Source organism: Capronia epimyces, assembly GCF_000585565.1.
Source record: "Capronia epimyces CBS 606.96 chromosome Unknown aczIQ-supercont1.2, whole genome shotgun sequence".
In the NCBI taxonomy this organism is placed as follows: Eukaryota; Fungi; Ascomycota; class Eurotiomycetes; order Chaetothyriales; family Herpotrichiellaceae; genus Capronia; species Capronia epimyces.
The window spans coordinates 68,368-86,488 of NW_006912905.1; the positions used below are offsets into that span (position 1 = coordinate 68,368).

Consider the following 18,121-nt stretch of genomic DNA (forward strand, 5'->3'; position numbering starts at 1 on the left):
TTGGCTTGGATGGTGAACTGCCATCAGACGATGTAGTTTAATGCAGTTTCTCGGAAAGGGGCGTCATAGCAGCGGGTATCCAAGGTATTTTGTAGCTTTGTCAGATCAATTTGTTTCTGAATCATCCTCCACGGCCATTCCAGAAGTCTCTCTAGAGAGTTCCAGTAATCCTATGACATTGTAATCGTTATCTGCATCGCGATCCCGTTTCCAACATAGATCATACATTCCATAACTCATGCGAGCTGGTCCATCCAGGATCATGTCGGCTCTCATAACAAAGGCGTGCTGGATCAGTCCTCTTCAACTACCACCACCCTGTCCTTGGTCCTGGTTGTTGTCCGAACAGTCCTGGGCGGCGGCCTGATGAAGACCTTCTCCCTCCTTGTAACGACGACCCTTGTTTCTGGCTGATTGCCGCCGCCGATGAAGGTAAGGTTGGCACCCGGCCGCTCCGGATAGGGGGCGATACCGATGGGTCGCCGACGGCGCGAGGAGGTCGACGACGTATCTGAGTCGTAGTAATAGGGGCGGCGCCAGCTACGGAAGCAGCAGATACAGAGTAGGACAAGCAAAAGAAGACCGAAGAAGGCGCCAATGACGATCCCGCCTACTGCGCCAGGCGACAATCCGCCGTGGTGGTGCTCGTAGACAACGACCGTCGCGGGGCTGCCGGTGGTGGTGTGGATGGGGGCGATGCTCGTCGCTGTCTCCTCGCAAGGACAAGGCGCTTCGGTGATGGTTGTCGTTGTCGTACAGCTAGATGTCCAGCTAGTCGACCAGCGGGAGGTCGTCCAGCCCTCCGTCGTCGGTGGTACAACAGGAACAAACGAATACCCGGCACCCTGGCCGGGATGCCTGGGTTTCAGAACGGTGACCGACATATGAAAGGAGAGGGAAGAGGATGTAGGAGCTCTTCAACTGGACTGACGCTCTTGACCTAGGTGTTGCACTGCATGGAAGAGACGAGATTCGCGAGTGTTAGCTTGTCACAAGGCACAAGGGAAATCGACGCATGCCGACCTTCCGACACAAACCAGAGGAGTTCGACCATGACGCGTGGGCTGTGTGGCCAGCCACTCTGTTTCTTTGTGAAAGCGGGCGGCATCTTCCTCCAAATTCATGCGGCTGGAAGTGGTGGTGTTGGGGCTGCCAGTCTATATGAGGGGCAGTGGGTGAGAGGTACTCCATAGACACCGTTCTATTGCTGGCGCCGGAGTAGCGTGTCCGTCCTTAGCCCCTAAGCCTAAGGACTTGTCCGAAACATGTGTTCGCCGATCATGGCGGGGGGCTTTTCTGAGTCTGAGTCTGAGTCTGAATCTGAGCAGGATGTAATTACTCCGTACTCGTGCTGGGAACAATCAGGCTGCGCAGTGGAGCTGATGATAGGCGAGAGAGAAGCGCCATGGCAGTAAGATTGGGGTTGGGCTCCCAAACTGCATTGGCTCGTAGCTGCATGCTGTCCACCGTCACTACTCGATGACTTGTCCTGCGCGCTGTGACATCCGCCAAACAGATCAGATCCCCTTCGCTGTCTGCCACGTCGCCCGGTGGCCAGCATGCTTTTGTTTTATTATTGCGGCAGCGCCTTGCAATGTCTCTACCCTTTGTCGGAAGATTGATACTGTACGGAGTCGGTCTGGCGCGATAATGGATATCCCTCATCGAGAGTACGTGCAACTGAACTGAACTGCTCACCCTGGCTGGACTATGCTAATAACCCCCAGCTTCGCCCACTCGCACCCGTTCCAGTTCCTCGTGGGCCCTGAAAAGCGATCCATCTACATCCATTCTGGGTTGGTCCAACAGCATTCGCAGACCCTCGATACACTTGTGAGGGGTGGGATGGTCGAGGCAAATGAACAATGCGCAACCCTTGAAGACATTGACGAAGAAACTTTCATTCGTTTCGTCGAATTCGCATACACCGGTGACTATTTGGTGCCAGCCCCCAAGTTAGTGGTGTCTCTCTCAGCGGACGATGGCCAGGGTCAATCTTTTGAGGGTTACGCTGGACGGGATCTTTCACACAGGGCAAGCGTGGGGTCTCTCACAGCGGACGATGGCCACGGGCAATCTTTTGAGGGTTACGATCCCTGGAATCCTCCAAAGAGGGCGTTAAAAAAGAAGGCAATAGTGAAAAAGCGACAGAATCTGTGGGTCAATTACGACAATGGGGAACCTGAACCAGCAGAAGGCCGTCCGCCGAAGCCGCCACCTGAAGAAGTCGAGTTCATGGCGCAGCACCCAGGGATCTGGTGGCAACTACCACGGGAGTCCAAAGCGTGGCGTGAGTTCAAGCGCAAAGTACAAGTACGACAGACGCCGGCGTGGGAACCCCGCGCAAACGTGCATCCCGACGAGGACTACGGGCCCGTTTTCCTCTCTCATGCCAGCCTCTACGTCTTCTCTGATAGATACAGCATACAAGCCCTGCGGGAACTGGTGCTGCAGAAGCTTCGACTGACGCTGTCCAGGTTCACCTTGTTTCCAGAACGGACGGGTGATGTTGTCGAGTTGCTGAAATACGCCTATGCATCCACGGGGGATCATGACCACGGCATCGACAAGCTTCGGGACCTGGTAACCGACTATATCACATGTGAAATCCGGACGATTGGCACCAACCCTGGCTTTTTGGAGTATCTGAAAGAGGAGGGTTTTGCAGCAAGTGACCTCATGGCCAAGCTGGTGGCACAACTGGATTCCCCTTCAGAGGATAGGTGAAGACGCGATCGGGGGGGGGTAAGAAATGCATCTTGTTGTTCTGTTGAACCGGCAAGACTGGAGCAGTTGCAGTTGCAGTTACTAGTATGATACATACCTAACGAAAGTCTTTGAACGAGATACCTAGTAGGCAGTGTTCCAGTGCAATCGCAATGCTGGGCCTGAGAAATGGCTTAGGGGCCCTCATCAAGTTATATATAGGGAGTATGTATCCGGACTCCGTCCTAAGACCCCGCCATCTTCGCCCCGCAGTGTTACGGCTTTGTTCAGTGGTGGATGCTATTCATTACAGTAGCAGATGTAACGCTGTTTGTGTGCATTGACTGGAGCGCTTATCTCCTGTGTGATAATGTGACACCCAGTTCCATCAGTCGGTATCTTCATCGCGCACACTGCGAGCTCGACTCCGGCCTCCTCAGACGTTCGTCTACGACCAGGTCTAAAAGATAAAAAATCTCTCAGCCATGGCGCCGTCACGGGTGTCACCCGAGCCTAAGCCCAGCACCTCCGAGACGCCGTTGGGCCTCACAGCGAAGCAGCTCGACTCGTTCCAGCGGGACGGCTACCTGATCATTCCCTCGTACCTCTCACCAGAGACGTGCCAGACTCTACTGTCCAAGACGCACGAACTGCTCCGCGACTTCCCGCTGGCCAACCACCCCATGACGCGATTCACGACGGGGAGCGACGAGGACGGCCAGTCGACGTCGGCCAAGCACGTCGGCGACGAGTATTTCCTGACGTCGGGCGACCAGGTGCGCTTCTTCTTTGAGGAGGACGCGTTCGACGCGGCCACGGGGGCCCTGAACAAGCCGAAAGAGCGCGCCATCAACAAGATCGGCCACAATCTGCACGGGTTGGTGCCGGAATTCGGCCACATCTCACACGCCGGCGACATCGGACGGCGGAACGCCGCCATCGCCCGAGACCTGGGCTACCGAGATCCACGCCTGCTGCAGAGCATGGTCATCTGCAAGCAGCCCGAAATTGGGGCCGCCGTGTCGCCGCACCAGGACAGCACGTTTCTGTACACGACGCGCCCGTCCGCCGTCGGCTTCTGGATTGCCTTGGAGGACGCGACCGCGGAAAACGGCTGCCTGAGTTTCGCGCCGGGGAGTCACCGAAGGGCGCCGGTCAAAGAACGCTTCGTGCGACGGGCAGACGGACAGGGCACGACGTTCGAGGACGTGCCCGACGAAGACGGAAGGTGGCCGCGCAACTTTGAGCACGAAGACACGCATGGCCAAACCGCGCCGAAGGAAGATTACGTCCTAGGCGAGGTAAAGGCGGGCAGCCTGGTTCTGATCCACGGCAACATCCTACACAAGAGCAAGCGCAACACCAGCCAGAAGACTCGGATCATTTACACGTTCCATCTGATCGAGGGCGAAGAGCAATACGACGATAAGAACTGGTTGCAGATACCAGGTGGGCCGGGGCAATTCACCAAGCTGGATGGCAAGGCGTAGAAGGCCTGAACTGGACAATTACGCCATCGCATAAGACAACATCGATCTCGCATGGCTGGGTGACTTCTCTGGTTGCCGCTGGGATCCTGGCGTTCCGCCGTTTGTCAGATAAAATATATACATACAACAGTCATATTCTCTCGTCGGTTCTTCAGTTCAACTGCTTCAACATGGCCTCGGCTTCGGCCGCGTACCGACATCTCTTCCGCAGACTTGCCCCGACCTTCCAAAACACAAAGGGAATGGGCAAGCACGCCAGGCTCAAAAAGGCGACCAAGGTCGACGCCCAGTGGACGCCGAGCCCGTGATACATATAAGTGGTGAAGAGGGGGAAAGCGGCGCCGAAACAAGAGCGCATGATGACGGTCACGGCCAATGCGGATGCCGCGAATACAGTGTAGGCGTCGACCAAGTAATTCTTGATGCTTATAAAGATGAGCACGATGCCAAAACCGAAAGGGACTCCGGCGGCAATGCTCGCCATCCAGTGCACTGTGGGTCCGTTTGTCCAGGCGAACCAGAAGAGAGAGACCGGGACGGAGATGCCCCCGATGATGCTAGGGATAAGACGTTCTTCTGGCGGCAGCGAGGTTCGGGAAGAAGACGAAGCCGCGAGGGCCCGACTTTTTTGTATGTACCGTTTGTTGTCCAAGGCGCCGTAGAATATGGCGAGGACAGTACCGATGATGACGCCCGAAAACGCCAATCCGCCTTCCCCTTCGTTCCATCCTCGTAATTCCTGGTAGACAATGGGGAACGCACCGAAGAGCATGTACAGCGTGCCGTAGACGATGGACATGTAGACACTGAGAAATAATACGATCGGCTCGTGGAAGAGCAGCGCCCAGGGCCGGACGAGGGCCTTGGAGAATTCGTGGCGTGCCGAGGTGCGTCCGCCCCGAAAGACTTCGATCTTGCTGCGGTAGCATTTGCCCGTCATCTTCGAAAGCTTATCGGCGCGCTTCCGCAGTAAGAGGGGCGCATACGTCTCGGGAACGGTCAACGCGGAGATGATCCACATGACGCCTGACATGATGGCGCTGCAACCCTCGACCCAACGCCAACCCGGGCCCTGGCCGAGGAAGCCGCCGACAATAGGGCCCAGGACCGGGCCCATGAAGGGCGCCATTGCAAACAGGATCATGGCTAGGCCTCGTTGTTCTTGACGGAAGAGATCTGCTACCACCCCGCCCGAATTCGTGAGCGGTGATGCTGCAAACGTTCCGGCCAAGAATCGGAAGACCAGGAGGCTTTGGATGTTAGGAGCCCCTGCGGCGGCGGCGTTGAAGACCGTCAGGGCGCCGTACGTGGCAAATAGGACAACTTGACGACCGTACAGTTCCCCTGCAGGGGCCCAAGCACAGGGACCAACCCCAAACCCCAGCACGTAGAGGGCAAGGCCAATCACGGCGACCTCTTCGCTGACCCCGAATTCCTTCGTAATCTGTTCTAAGCAGGCCGAGTAAGAAGACGAGATGAATGCGGCGACGAGGGTGACAATTGCTACGGTAAGTGTCAAGTACCATTTGAAGCCGCCAGAAAAGTTGAGCGGGTTTCGAGGATCGTCGTGTACCCAATGAACCAGGTAAGGGTCTTCTTCCGTTCCCGAGCCCTCATATTCTGTTGTCAGGAGCTCTGGCCAGACCACTGATTGATCAAAGAGCAGTCGCCAATATGATATTGACGGCAACAGCGACGGATGTGGATCTGATGGGATGGCCGGTAAGCCATGCGGCCTGTCATTTTGAGGATCCTTCTCTGGATCACGGTTGACATTATTATCCAAGTCGCTCGTTTTGTTGCTTTCTGTCGATGCCATCATCAAGGTGAATTGAGAGCCTAGAACTTTGAGATCCTAGAAACCAGCGCCCGCCATAGCATGACAAACGAGGTGCGAGGTGCGAGATGCATCAGGGATATGTTTGTTTCAAGCCAACCAGCGTGGAGATCGAACCCCCGAGGCTAGCAATTGAAGATTGCCATCATTGGCCAGTTCGGGATTATCAGTCGATTGTCAATCACGAGTGGTGCCGAGAATCCGAATAAACGAGCTGCCAAGTAATTCAAAGTGTCGGGGGACAGAATGAGGATCCAAGAGTATCAAATACCACTGCAGTCGATGAATGTCGGTGTCGAGTTGCCGTGAACATTCGACAGCTCTCTAACAGGAGCACGCTCTTTTGCATGATGAGATCTCTTCAAGGCCAATGCACACCCCAGCCTTGAGAATTTAGAGATCGATGTTTTCGGTAGCATCTGCAGATTAACCCCGAACATGCAGGGACAAAATGATCAAAATCGGACAAAAAGCGACATTCACATGGTTGAGAGGTCTGTAGATTGGTCTTGAGACGCATTTAGCCACTCGTCGTGCAGGACGCTGTTACCTCCCACTGCGGCAGTCCGTTCTGTCGAGCGATGGAGGCCCATTTTGGACTCATCTAGGGAACCTGTGCTTCCTTTAGAACCAGCATCATTCCAATCAGATATAGGTTGCGAGGATCGACCGCCGAGTAGGAGTTAACGTGGGGTCTAGGGCGAGTTCAATGCGGCGGGCCAGTGCTGTCGATGCACGTTTGCTGCTAGATTGATGCTAGATTGATACTGTTAGCAGCGAAAGGGCAATCCGCAAAGACGACCATGGAGATGCTCACGACGATGGTATAGTCGTTCGTCCGTCATGAGTCGCTCGAGGATGGTGTCCAGTTCAAATACGCAGCCCAAAGACAGACGTTAATTGATCCTGGCCAGGCTTTGGCCGTCCTTGGTCTGGGATCGGTAGAAGATGCGGTTGAATGGGTAGATGTAGCTTGTTTCATTCAAGAGCAACACCTACATACCTTATACAGACGTTGCCAGGATGGCATTCGACCTCGCAGTTTTTCCCATCTACGAAGTACGAAGTACGGAGTACGGATACGGGGACTCCGTATCACAGTATTTTGGTTGGCGGGTCAAGTTGCCAACCGGGAGCACCAGGGCGAGTTTCCCCGGGATGACGTACTAGAGCGTGTCAGGTTGAAGTTGTTTTGCATTCACGTTGGCAGTTGGCAGCGTTGGCAGCGTTGGCAGCGGTGAACCTCAGTCACGTTGTTCAGTCATTCAGTGAATGTACAGCTACACTCCAGGTATCTTTGGTCTGGGCAGGTCTTTCGTACTGCTACGTGCTAGACCTTCTTTGTCTTCAGCCAGTCAAGTGATTCCACCTACTGGCAACAGCAAACTGTAGGACTATCGCCATGTCTCGACCAGGTCTCGAGCACCGCCCGTCCAGCGTCGCGGTCGCCACAAAGAGCATCATTCTGGTGACGGGAGGCAACACCGGCATTGGTTATGAGATTGTCAAGAAGCTGGCCCTGGAGAACCCCAACTTCCAAGTCCTCATGGGCTGCCGTGACACCAACAAGGGCGAAGAAGCCGCTGCGAGCATGGGAGCGCCAGCCAACGTCAACCCCATCCAGCTAGACATCACCGACGACGAATCCATCGAGCACTGCTACCTCGCCATCAACCAGCACTTTGGTAAGCTTGACGTGCTCATCAACAACGCGGCCACCGCAGCCCAGCATCTGCCACCCACAGCCACTCTACGCGAGAAGTACGACCTCACACATAGCGTCAACGTCACCTCGACCGCTGTCTTGACAGAACGTCTGATCCCCCTGCTGCAGAAATCGAGGCTACCCAAAATCATCTTTATCTCCACCGGTCTCGCAAGCCTTACCGCCACCGCCGAGGCCAAAGGCCATAGATCTTCTGCGGTGTGGTATAGCGCAAGCAAGAGCGCCGTCAATGCCGTCATGGCCTTCTACGCAAAGACGCATCCAACTTGGAAAGTCAACGCCGTATGTCCAGGTGCTCGGGCCACGGGGATGAATGGCGCAGAGCTAACGGAAGAGCGACATCCCAAGCATGGAGCGGTGAGAGTGGCGCAACTGGTGGCCGAGGGCCCGGATGGGGTGACATGCACGTTTTCGAATTCCGAGGGGCCATTACCCTGGTAGCAGAGCCTGCTGCTCATGGTCTTCATGCTGCTCTGTTCGGTCCTTTTGGTGCTTTAGCACGGCGATGTAGCGAGGTAGCTGGTAACTCCAATGGCAACAGAGTCCCGCCAGGAAGCCGATTGCGTCGTTCTTGAAGGCAACCAGCAGTCCGGCGGTGACTAGCATCACGGTCCACCGCCGCTTCTTCTCTTCGTCGGTGATCTCGCCGTTAGTGCCTGCGTGGATGTTCTCCTTGCCCAGATCTCTTGCTCGTGCCGTATTTAAGCTCTCTCCCACACTGGCCAATTCCAACCCGGCCGCGATGATCATGACCGACAGCAGAGCCAGTGGGAATCGGTGCAGCAGGTCGGTAAGACTTTCGCCGAATACAACGCCCAAGATAAGCTTCAAGAGGCCGAGGAAAATGATGCTAGCTCCTGACCTAGCTCCAAAGCGGTATTGAGCTGCGAGGCCTCCCGAGCCGTGGCAGACGGGCATCGCGCCAAACCAGCAGCCGAAGAGATTCATTCCGGCGACACTGATGCCGACTGCTGTTACAGAGGGAGTTTCGATCTCGGGCAGGAGATCGGCGGCCAGGTGGGTCACGGCAATGATCGAGTTCAAGGTCGTCAGAGGCAATTGACCGACGCCGGCGTCCAGGATCCCAGTCTTCCACTCCTTGGCTGAGGGGACTTGAGTGTAAGGGTGCCACACACGGAAACCAGGCAGGCGGTGGTGCTCATTGCCAGCTATGCGGATAATGGCGAAGACGATGCCGATAACAAATAATATGAGCGCGTATGGGGTTCGTGGGCTAATATTGAGCGCGAATAGGGCGATGAAAGCGGCCAGCATCCATATATAGTTGTCAGCCCAGGATGGCGCAGTCCATGATAGAGCCGAAAGAGCCTTGTTCCCGGCGGCGATAATCAAACTCATGCCTGCGCCGACTTGGATCCCCTTGACAACCGGAATTGGAATGACCCTGGTGAACCAAGAAAGTAGCCCGGTAATACTGAAGAATAGAATGCAGCTGGAGACAAAGACGCCGGCCGCTGCGGTCTGGCCGGCACTGAGGGATTTCAACATGGCCACGGCCGCAATCGCCTTCATCGGTTGGACCGGCAGAGGAATGCCAAAGGCCACGCCGGTGAGGATGTTGTAGAGGCCGGTAAAGATCAAGGTCGTGGTCAAGGATATCTGATGTCCTTCCGCCAGCGCGATGACGATAGGCAAGAAAGTCCCCAGGTCGCCCAGCGAACCCGAGATCTCGGTCAGTGGCTGCCGGCGGAAGACGGCGACATTGTGAGCCATAAAATGACGAAGACGAAGGGTGCTCATGATGGAAGAAGGGGCCGATGTTTGCCATCAACGGTCTACAGAGGGAGGGATGAAGTAAGTACGGAGTACATATCCGTACTGCAGCGCTGTCGTCCCAACCGGGCTTGGCGGCGGTCACCTCGAGCACCGCCACAAATGGCTAGACGCCTTGCCGAGACGCGCCACAGCTAGTACACTAGCGCCATGGCACAGCGCCACAGCTTGGCCAACTTGAACGCGGAAGATCGACGTCATCCATAACATCGGAAGCCTCGCCATTGGATGCACAAGCTCCCAGCCAAACACCGCCAACTGCACCACACTTCACAGTTCAACAATCCTTCTAATCAGACAGGATAGAAACAATGGCCAAACTAAACCTGACCCTGTAGAATCCCCAAACATGAGACACTTCTCTCGCTTGACGTACAATAATACTATTGCCAGACTTGTTTGGCGCCCTCCCGTCCCCAGCCATCTCCCGACCCCGACACGTAAATTCCTGTGGCTGGCGCCTTGTCCACTTTCAAGCCTGTCAACACTCCACCCGTCAGTGTGTTTTTGAGTCTTTGCACGACAATCACCTCGACGACATTGAAGTGACACCTTCAAAACTCTCTTCACAAAGTATTTCGGCAGAACCACTGCATCCTGGCATTGTGAATCGACAGTATGCCCGCCTAATATACACCTACCTCATCGACATTCCTCCCTTCGGCCTCGAATGCGGCGGCCCTCGGACCGACTCCCCCGGCATTCAGGCAGCGCCAAAATCAACGTCGCAGGGAGGTAGCTTCACTCATCATGGCGGTCAGGTCCAGAGCTGTGAATGCGGCCCATACCGCTGGGATCTTCGCCGACATGTCCCTCGACGGTCCAGAAATCGGCACTCTGGTTGCGGTTGTCGACCGGGCGAGGAATCTTCCAAACAGAAAAACAATGGGAAAGCAAGATCCTTACTGTGCAATGAGGTTGGGCAAGGAAGCCAAGAAGACCAATACCGACAAAAGAGGAGGGCAAACACCCAAGTGGTATGTGACCAATTGCCCATATTTGGGAGAAACTGCTGACCGGAATCAGGGACCAGGAGCTTCGATTCACCGTCCACGACTCCCTCGACTACTACAAACTAAAGTGTTCCGTCTTCAACGATGACAAGAAGACCGATCTCATCGGTGAAGCCTGGATTGACCTCCGTGAGGTGATTGTGCCCGGTGGTGGGCAGAACGATCTTTGGCACCAGCTGAATTTCAAGGGCAAATACGCCGGCGATGTACGGGTTGAGTTGACATACTATGATACAAGACCGCCGCCGGAGCCATCCTCCGAGAAAAAAATGCAAAGAGAAAAGGCTCATTCGGTAGCCAGCGATGCTCTCAGCACTGCTTCAACTTCCCGCCAGTTGGGCCCTCGAGAAATCAAACGACGTCCACTCCCTCCGGGCCCTAGTAGTCACTCCTCTCCCGCACCAGCGACACAACCTTTCGAACAGTGGCCTTCAGAAGAAATGCCGTCTGGCGTGAGGACAAGCTCCGGATACACGAACTCACACCCCCCGCCCCGGCCACCGAAACAACGCATGCCAGAAACGCCAGATGATGTGGGTTATGGCCTGGATCCTCGATTTGAACCGGATCCTTATGACACACCACCACGCCCGTACGCAATTCAAGACCAAAGACCAAATTCCCACGATTCCTACAGCGACTATGACCGAGTATCCCGCCAGCACAGCGATAAAGGCTCCTACCGCATGGACCCCTATGAATCGGACGGCCTGCGTCCAGTCCGAAAGTCTCTGTCCCAGCAGACAGGAGATCTACCCAGCAAGGCTCCGACAGATAATCCGATCCCAGACTCTCCGCGCAACATGTCTAACCAATCGCCTTACCATTCCTCTCCACCAGTCCGCACACCTCCCAAGGCAAGCTCCTCAATGCCACCACAACCTCAGCCTTGGCAGAGCAGGTCAAGCACATCTCCGACCAAGCATGTCGTATACCGAGACAGCCCTCTTCGGCAATCCATCAGCCATGTTGACTTGCCTCTGCCCGATGCTAGCCATGCCGATCCACGATTTGATGAGGACGAGTGCCCGCCACCGCCACCAGCTCATCGTGACCAGATCGCAAGGATACAGACTGCGGGCCCATCTTATCTGGATTCCCATGGGCATCTACCCCCACAGACACCGCTCAAGTACAGCTCGGTGGAAGACCGGAGCCCTCTTCAAAAGTTGGAACGCGACTATGGCCTACCCCAGGGCTCCTCACCACCAATTCAGAGACATCAACAGCAGCCTCCACCAATACAACCGTACGACCAAAGACTGGTGGATGACCATAGGGGATACAGTTTGCCGCCAGAGGACCGACGAAATTCACATAATGACAATATGCTGCAACTTCGACCATCCTCCGCGAACGAGGTGTCTCTCCGTGAGTATGCTCCCGATCGTAGCGGCCTTCACGAACGATACAACGGTAATTCGCCGAAAGATTTCAGACAGTCAGTTGGCTATGGGCCACCACGCAGGGCACAGACGTTTGATGCTACCTTTGAGACCTACGATGACCGTCAAATTCGAGGTTCGGAACCCGCCATTATTCCACCACGGTCTATCAGTCCCGGCATACCTCAAACCATACCACGCAAGTCAATAACTCCCACACCTACCACTCCGGAACATCGCAACTCCATTGGTAGCACTCCATACGGCCCAGATTCTTATGATGTTCTGAATCCTGGGACGAGTCCTACGGTGGAAGGTGGTGATCCTTATGCCATCCCTGATCAAAGTAAAGATGCTCCCCAACAGCGGGAGTTGGACAGACTGAGAGACCAGGGTCCAATCATTGGTAATGATGGGCGGGTGATTGACCCTTCCGACCATCTTCCTGCAGATACCTGGGCTCCAGAGCCAGAGAGAAAGAATCGGCAGCCAGAACACGTCATCCGAGTACGGACCAAGGAAGAGGCAAGGATGCAAAATCGAGGAGGGTCATTGCCTGCATCGGCTATGCCTCGCTCGATGGCCAACTCGTCATACCAGCCATCCCCAACCGCAACTCCATCATCCTCTCAGTCTTCACCAGTGCCTTCAGCTCCTTCGAGTACACCTCCGCAGCCGGAGTCCACAAGTGGTCGGAATAGATTGAGGAAGCAGATGCCAAACCGGCCACTACCCGCCCAGCCATACCCGCTTCCCCAAAGTAGCCCGGCCCTGGTACCTGCATCTTCAAACGAAGATCGAGCCAGTCCTTCCAGCCAACGGTACACGATTTCGTCTTCACCTGCGGGTCCATTTCCACAACGACCTTCGCTGTCGGAGTACCAGACTCCGGCAACGGATGATTATGATTATAGTGCACGAGGAGCACCACCGCTTCCGCAGTACTACTCGACCCCCACAAAAGTTCCATCATCTCGACGAGGAAATTCAACTGGCAGTGCCGACTACGGTCAGGAGGGTTCTCTGGCCAACGCGTCGTTTTATGGGTCCGAGAACTCGATGGAGTATAAGAGATCTGGTCCGGACTATGGTCGTGCTCCCGTGTCTCTTTCTCGACCTGGCAACTCGGTGGACCAAGGAAGCTATGTTCGGCGCGATTCGCTTGCTCTTGAGTTAAGCACAATTGACATTGGGCCTTCGCGATCGGGCCGAACGGCCTTGAGGCCTGTCCGGGGGTATGGAGGATATTAGACAATGCGATTCCAGGGTGGTCACAAAGGTCAGGCGTTTGCGTTTCAGGCTGGTAGAGTCTCTGGACTAGAGATCTCAGATGGATGTTCATAATCACGGAAGAAATGGCACTTGCATAACGAGGCATTTTATGCAAATGTACTGTACATTTCAAATGCTCACGGGAAGGGGGGATAGCAAGAACCCAAAAATATGTCTCATGAACATGAATATACTCATACAGTCAATACAGTCAACCAACATACCGCAGGCACTTGTGATTGTTGTTTGTCAACTATCGGCTGTTTTCGATTCTTTTCCACTCGATTCAATTTCGATCAGCCGCCCGAGTTTGTTTTACAGTAGGGTTCGTTGCGGTATGGGGTACTGTTAAGGACAGGAGCTTGGTAAGGAGTATTGTTAAGGACAGGAATTTTGTAAAGAGTACTCCGTACTGTCAAGGACTCGAGTGTTGTCAAGAGTACTCCTTACCGGGCTGGGTACCTAAATATTCTTACCTAGGTATACAGTGTCCTTATTACCGTAGATGCGATAAACATCCAATTCAACGAAACGAACCGTCAGCACGGTAGGTAGTCAAGCCGGCCCTAGCCCTCCCTCTCGTCCTGACTGGACTTTCCTGATCCTAATGGGCCCCTTGACGTCCTCTGGCGCCGTGTCGCGCGACACGGGCCTTCCGCCCTGCAAGATCTCCAGCTCGCCTCTGTCTCGGGCGTCGAACGCCATCCGGCGCAGTTGCGGCATCAGCTCGCGCCAGGCTGACACGCCCAGCTGGTGCAGCTCCGAGGCGGATAGGGACCGCGCGATTTCGGACGGACACACAGTTTTGGGATATGCGCGGTTCGAAAGGAGCTGGTGGAAGCGGTTGGGGAGGATGGACGATGGGGATGGTGATGGTGGTGGTGATGCGTTGTTCATTTCTTTCCTGGGTCCGGATCGGATCACAGCTTGGTTTTCATTTTCGATGGCGAACTCAAAGTCTCTATGATATATATGTGTGTGCTGTGTGAGTGTGCTAAGCTTCAAGTATGGAATAGTCGAGAGAATATATTACGAAGTAGTGGAGAGAATATATTACGAAGTAGTGGAGAGAATATATTCCGGAGTAGTCGGGAGAATATATTCCCCCTGGGCAAGGGAATAATATATCCAGTGTACTCCGTACAACACAGCGCGTGGAAGTCGAACCTTTTCGATGACGTCGCAGATAACGGTGGTTAGGTACCTACTCCCTATATACGGAGTTATAGGTACATAGGTACTATAGAAATGGCATCTGCAGATGGGCGTTGCTCTCAACAGGCTCCTGCAAGTGTACGAGAGCATGTACTCCGTATTCTCCAGCGCATCACCCATGCCTAACCAAGTATCCGTAATACGTACTCCGTACTCCGTACTGGTGGCGAGATATTTAGTCGAGGGCTAGCCTGGCGTCACATCGAGTTCGGAGCAGGCTCTGCTCTACGTCTCTGCTGACAGGTTGAAAGTTGGATCTTCTCACAACTTAGTGGCGACCTCGTTAACCGGCGCTGCAGGCCGGCCTGTCTTGAACAGCTTCCTGATGTTTTCGAAACACTCGCGCTCCGACTTCATAAAGGCCACATCCGTCAGGCCGCCCATGTGCGGCTGGGCGACGATCTTGTCGCTGGTCCGAAAGTATGGGTTCATGTTGGGCTCGTTGCAAAAGACGTCGAGGCCCGCTCGCGCAACCTTGCCGGACTCCAGGGCGGCAATGAGCGCGGCCTCGTCCACGACGGCGCCGCGGGCGGTGTTGACCAGGAACGAGCCATGTTTCATGGCGGCGAATTCGGCGTGCGAGATCAGGTTCGTCGTCGCTGCGTTGAGCGGGCATGAGATCGACACCACGTCAGACTCGGAGAGCAGCGAGTGCAGACTCGGGCTGTACTCGGTGCCATATTGCTGTTCCACCTCTGGAGGAAGCCGGCGGCGGTTGTGATATTTGATTTTCATGTTGAACACCGCTGCTTTACGCGCGGTGTACTACCGTACGGCACGCCAGTCAGGATCGCACACAAGGCATACGTATGACGAGGCTGAAGACTACACACCTTTCCAATCGATCCCATGCCGACAATCCCTAACGTCAGCCCGGTAGGGTCTCGACTCGGAACGAGGCCCTGCTTCCAACTCCCGTCTCTGGCACCCCTTTCTGCCCTAGTGGTGTCTCTCAGTACGGCCAGGATGAGAAACAGGGCCATGTCGGCGGTGGCTTCGGCGACGGCGTCGACCGTGTTGCAGAACCAAATATTGTTGCGTGTCATCCAGTCCACGTCGAACTCGTTGAACCCGGCCGACGCCGAGGTGATGATCTTGCAGTGAGGCACGAGAGCCCCGAGCAAGTCCTCGTCAAACGGCTCGTAGGGAGGCGTGCCCATGCGGATGAGGAAGGCATCGATCGGGCCTGATTTCGCGATCAGTTGGGGAAGAAGCTCCTTTGTTTCCTTGCGATTTGTCGCTTCGAGGATCTAGACCAGCGACTCGTGAGAATGGCGGCAGTGGACGGAGTACGGAGTACAGTAAGTCTCATGAAAAAGCTAGGGTAGCCACCTCAAAATCAAAGTCTTTCTTGAACTCGTCCAGGAATTCTTGTCCTACATATTTAGGGTTCCCCAGGGCGACCACCAGAGGCTTTCTCAGCTGAGGGTTGGCAGACATGATGAATGTAAGCCGATGGTGCCGGTAGGCTTCAGGGTCTGAGTTGTAAGTACTTGTCTAAACACGGAGTACATGGCGCAGATTCCAGGCTATTATAAATATTTCTGAATAACTCATGACTTGGAGGTTGCTTGCTGTCGTCGTACGTTGGCGAATACGGACTTATCCGAATGAGACCAACCATGGAAAGATCCGAAGAGATCACCGGCGAAGACCTGTCAACCCGGGTGCTTGGTGCCCAATTCCCCCCTTTCCCCGCTGATCACGTCTGCGAGGATGTCTCTCTTGGTGAATGTGCAGGCTGAGCGACAGCGACAGCGACAGTCAGTAACTCCATCGTCATTTGACGCTGCTGTATCCGCAACTGCAACCTACCTACCTGGGTAGATACACTGAAGTGGCTATATCGTCGAGTTGCGTGTCTGATAGAACGGCAGAAAGCAATAACAAGAAGGCCAGTCACGTGACATAGTACTCATCACGTGAATCTTGGCATGTTTGTCTCATGCTCATGCTCAGGCCGGAGCCGACGCCATTTGCATTGCCAGGTGCTCGTGGCTGCCTGTCATACTTCTATGCACTCTCTTGCACTCTCTCAACGAAGATGAGTCTGGAGACGTGATAAAGGGGCAGCAGGTCGCAGACTGTGGGAAAATGGTGCTTACAGAGCTCTTCTCTCCGAAGAAGAGCACTTTCGACGAGTTCGAAGATCCCAAGGCATTCGAGAAGGAGGACTGTCTATCGTGCAGAGTACTAGGTACGACGCCGTGACCCTCTCGTGTCGAACCTCACCGGCATACTCACTTCAAATAGGCTCAACCGCACTTGTATCACTGGGTGGCTATACATATTACTCTGGCATGCAACAGCTCAAACAACAACGGAAAGTCATCGAGCTCAGCAAGTCGAAGTACAAATATGGATCCCGGCAACTAGGGATCGTGTCCCTGTCGGCGACTTTGTTTGGCCTTGGGATCTACAGGATGGTCAACTGACGAGCACGCTGAACACGCTGAGCACGCCCCGGTCGAGATTCAATGTCAGCATGATGGCTTTAACAAGGCATTCCGCAGGATGGGACTAGATGGAACCCCGACAGACCGGACATGTGTGATAGATTATTCTGGATTGATGGAAGGCAGGTGTCTCCCGGTCTATAATCTTCTGGGGTATTGGCTATTGGCTTGGATCTAGCCGTACTGCTAAACACGAACGACACATACTTGCGTGCATGCATGGGAATGATCAAAACTTCGCTATGCTGATGGTCGTGTCCTCGTAAGAATCTGTACGTTCACCATGAAATCAGAGTATCGCCCTTCATCAACCCTTGCGTACCTGCGGATACTGCCGCAATGTCATGAAAGCCGCCCTCGCTTAGTACTGGTACCAAACCCATCTTTCGGCCCGATATTAGATATGTCGAAGAAATCAGGGAATTGCAACTTTCGCTTCGTGCCGGCATTAAAAGTAAATTCTCGATTAGATTGCCTTGGCCCATGGCGTTGGCTGCCATGCCTGTGGGATGGTCGATGACCTCGGCTGTTCAGCACTTCGAGTCGAATTGGAGGATTTGTCGAAGAAGAGGATGAGCCATCGACTTGAGCAGACCCAGCTCCTTCTTCGTCGGTCTGCATGTGATCGGATTCTCGCCCAGTAAATTGAAAGATTGATGGTGAAGTGGTTTCATCCCGCGCAGTCGGACTCGCGGCATCCTCCGTCTGTGTCGCCGATTCCACTTTGACAGATTCGGCCGGAGTTGGCACTGCTTCCTGCGGCTGCTCTCTCGGAGGTGAAACGCTACGTGGCCGAGTCCCCATCTCGCTTTTGTCGTCATCGCTGTCGGTGTGATGTTGGTGGGCTGAGCCATCATATCTTTCCGTGGCCCACTGCCTCACTCTCCACCCCTCGCCATCCTGCAGCCCGAGATTCTCGTGATCTAGAAAGCCCAGGAGATCATCAAGTGCTTCTTGGTATCCAGCTTGGCGACTGACATTCTGATCTGTGACGGCAGACTTGTAAAGGTTTGTGACGGACAGAGCGGCGTTTCGGAAGGCTTGGAGGAGCTCTTCAGGAGGGGCAGGACGGGTGGACGGCAGCCCGGTGTTGAGAGACCTCATCGAGTCCATGATCTTGACTCGACGAAGCTGTTTGCTGTGGTTGTTGCGCTCTCTTTGCTCCTGCGGTGTGTAGTGGAGTGGTGTTGATCGCTATGCAGGAAGATGGAGGGGTTTGTTTGGCTG

At 54.6% G+C, this 18,121-nt stretch overlaps 11 protein-coding genes across 11 annotated transcripts; 5 read left to right on the forward strand and 6 right to left on the reverse strand.

Moving 5' to 3' along the window:
- Nucleotides 1-293: 293 nt before the first annotated feature.
- On the reverse strand, nt 294-884 carry A1O3_01841 (uncharacterized protein; the record flags this gene model as incomplete). The annotated part of the gene is made up of 1 exon (XM_007731984.1): nt 294-884. The coding sequence occupies one exon, from the start codon at nt 882-884 to the stop codon at nt 294-296; it is 591 nt and encodes a 196-aa protein (XP_007730174.1).
- Nucleotides 885-1,650: 766 nt separating this feature from the next.
- On the forward strand, nt 1,651-2,727 carry A1O3_01842 (uncharacterized protein; the record flags this gene model as incomplete). The annotated part of the gene is made up of 2 exons (XM_007731985.1): nt 1,651-1,670; nt 1,728-2,727. The coding sequence occupies 2 exons, from the start codon at nt 1,651-1,653 to the stop codon at nt 2,725-2,727; spliced, it is 1,020 nt and encodes a 339-aa protein (XP_007730175.1).
- A 464-nt stretch (nt 2,728-3,191) lies between these two features.
- Nucleotides 3,192-4,196, forward strand: A1O3_01843 (uncharacterized protein; the record flags this gene model as incomplete). The annotated part of the gene is made up of 1 exon (XM_007731986.1): nt 3,192-4,196. The coding sequence occupies one exon, from the start codon at nt 3,192-3,194 to the stop codon at nt 4,194-4,196; it is 1,005 nt and encodes a 334-aa protein (XP_007730176.1).
- A 151-nt stretch (nt 4,197-4,347) lies between these two features.
- A1O3_01844 (uncharacterized protein) lies at nt 4,348-6,015 on the reverse strand (the record flags this gene model as incomplete). Its single annotated transcript, XM_007731987.1, has 1 exon — nt 4,348-6,015. The coding sequence occupies one exon, from the start codon at nt 6,013-6,015 to the stop codon at nt 4,348-4,350; it is 1,668 nt and encodes a 555-aa protein (XP_007730177.1).
- A 1,420-nt stretch (nt 6,016-7,435) lies between these two features.
- On the forward strand, nt 7,436-8,120 carry A1O3_01845 (uncharacterized protein; the record flags this gene model as incomplete). Its single annotated transcript, XM_007731988.1, has 2 exons — nt 7,436-8,041; nt 8,094-8,120. The coding sequence occupies 2 exons, from the start codon at nt 7,436-7,438 to the stop codon at nt 8,118-8,120; spliced, it is 633 nt and encodes a 210-aa protein (XP_007730178.1).
- Nucleotides 8,121-8,188: 68 nt separating this feature from the next.
- Nucleotides 8,189-9,520, reverse strand: A1O3_01846 (uncharacterized protein; the record flags this gene model as incomplete). Its single annotated transcript, XM_007731989.1, has 1 exon — nt 8,189-9,520. The coding sequence occupies one exon, from the start codon at nt 9,518-9,520 to the stop codon at nt 8,189-8,191; it is 1,332 nt and encodes a 443-aa protein (XP_007730179.1).
- A 783-nt stretch (nt 9,521-10,303) lies between these two features.
- A1O3_01847 (uncharacterized protein) lies at nt 10,304-13,202 on the forward strand (the record flags this gene model as incomplete). Its single annotated transcript, XM_007731990.1, has 2 exons — nt 10,304-10,530; nt 10,580-13,202. The coding sequence occupies 2 exons, from the start codon at nt 10,304-10,306 to the stop codon at nt 13,200-13,202; spliced, it is 2,850 nt and encodes a 949-aa protein (XP_007730180.1).
- Nucleotides 13,203-13,799: 597 nt separating this feature from the next.
- A1O3_01848 (uncharacterized protein) lies at nt 13,800-14,096 on the reverse strand (the record flags this gene model as incomplete). Its single annotated transcript, XM_007731991.1, has 1 exon — nt 13,800-14,096. A coding segment is annotated over one exon (297 nt), but the record flags the coding sequence as incomplete, so codon positions are not given.
- A 603-nt stretch (nt 14,097-14,699) lies between these two features.
- Nucleotides 14,700-15,878, reverse strand: A1O3_01849 (uncharacterized protein; the record flags this gene model as incomplete). The annotated part of the gene is made up of 3 exons (XM_007731992.1): nt 14,700-15,203; nt 15,272-15,688; nt 15,771-15,878. 3 exons carry the CDS (start codon nt 15,876-15,878, stop codon nt 14,700-14,702), a joined length of 1,029 nt encoding a protein of 342 aa, XP_007730182.1.
- Nucleotides 15,879-16,532: 654 nt separating this feature from the next.
- On the forward strand, nt 16,533-16,873 carry A1O3_01850 (uncharacterized protein; the record flags this gene model as incomplete). Its single annotated transcript, XM_007731993.1, has 2 exons — nt 16,533-16,635; nt 16,692-16,873. The coding sequence occupies 2 exons, from the start codon at nt 16,533-16,535 to the stop codon at nt 16,871-16,873; spliced, it is 285 nt and encodes a 94-aa protein (XP_007730183.1).
- A 363-nt stretch (nt 16,874-17,236) lies between these two features.
- On the reverse strand, nt 17,237-18,007 carry A1O3_01851 (uncharacterized protein; the record flags this gene model as incomplete). Its single annotated transcript, XM_007731994.1, has 1 exon — nt 17,237-18,007. One exon carries the CDS (start codon nt 18,005-18,007, stop codon nt 17,237-17,239), a length of 771 nt encoding a protein of 256 aa, XP_007730184.1.
- Between the last annotated feature and the right edge of the window lie 114 nt (nt 18,008-18,121).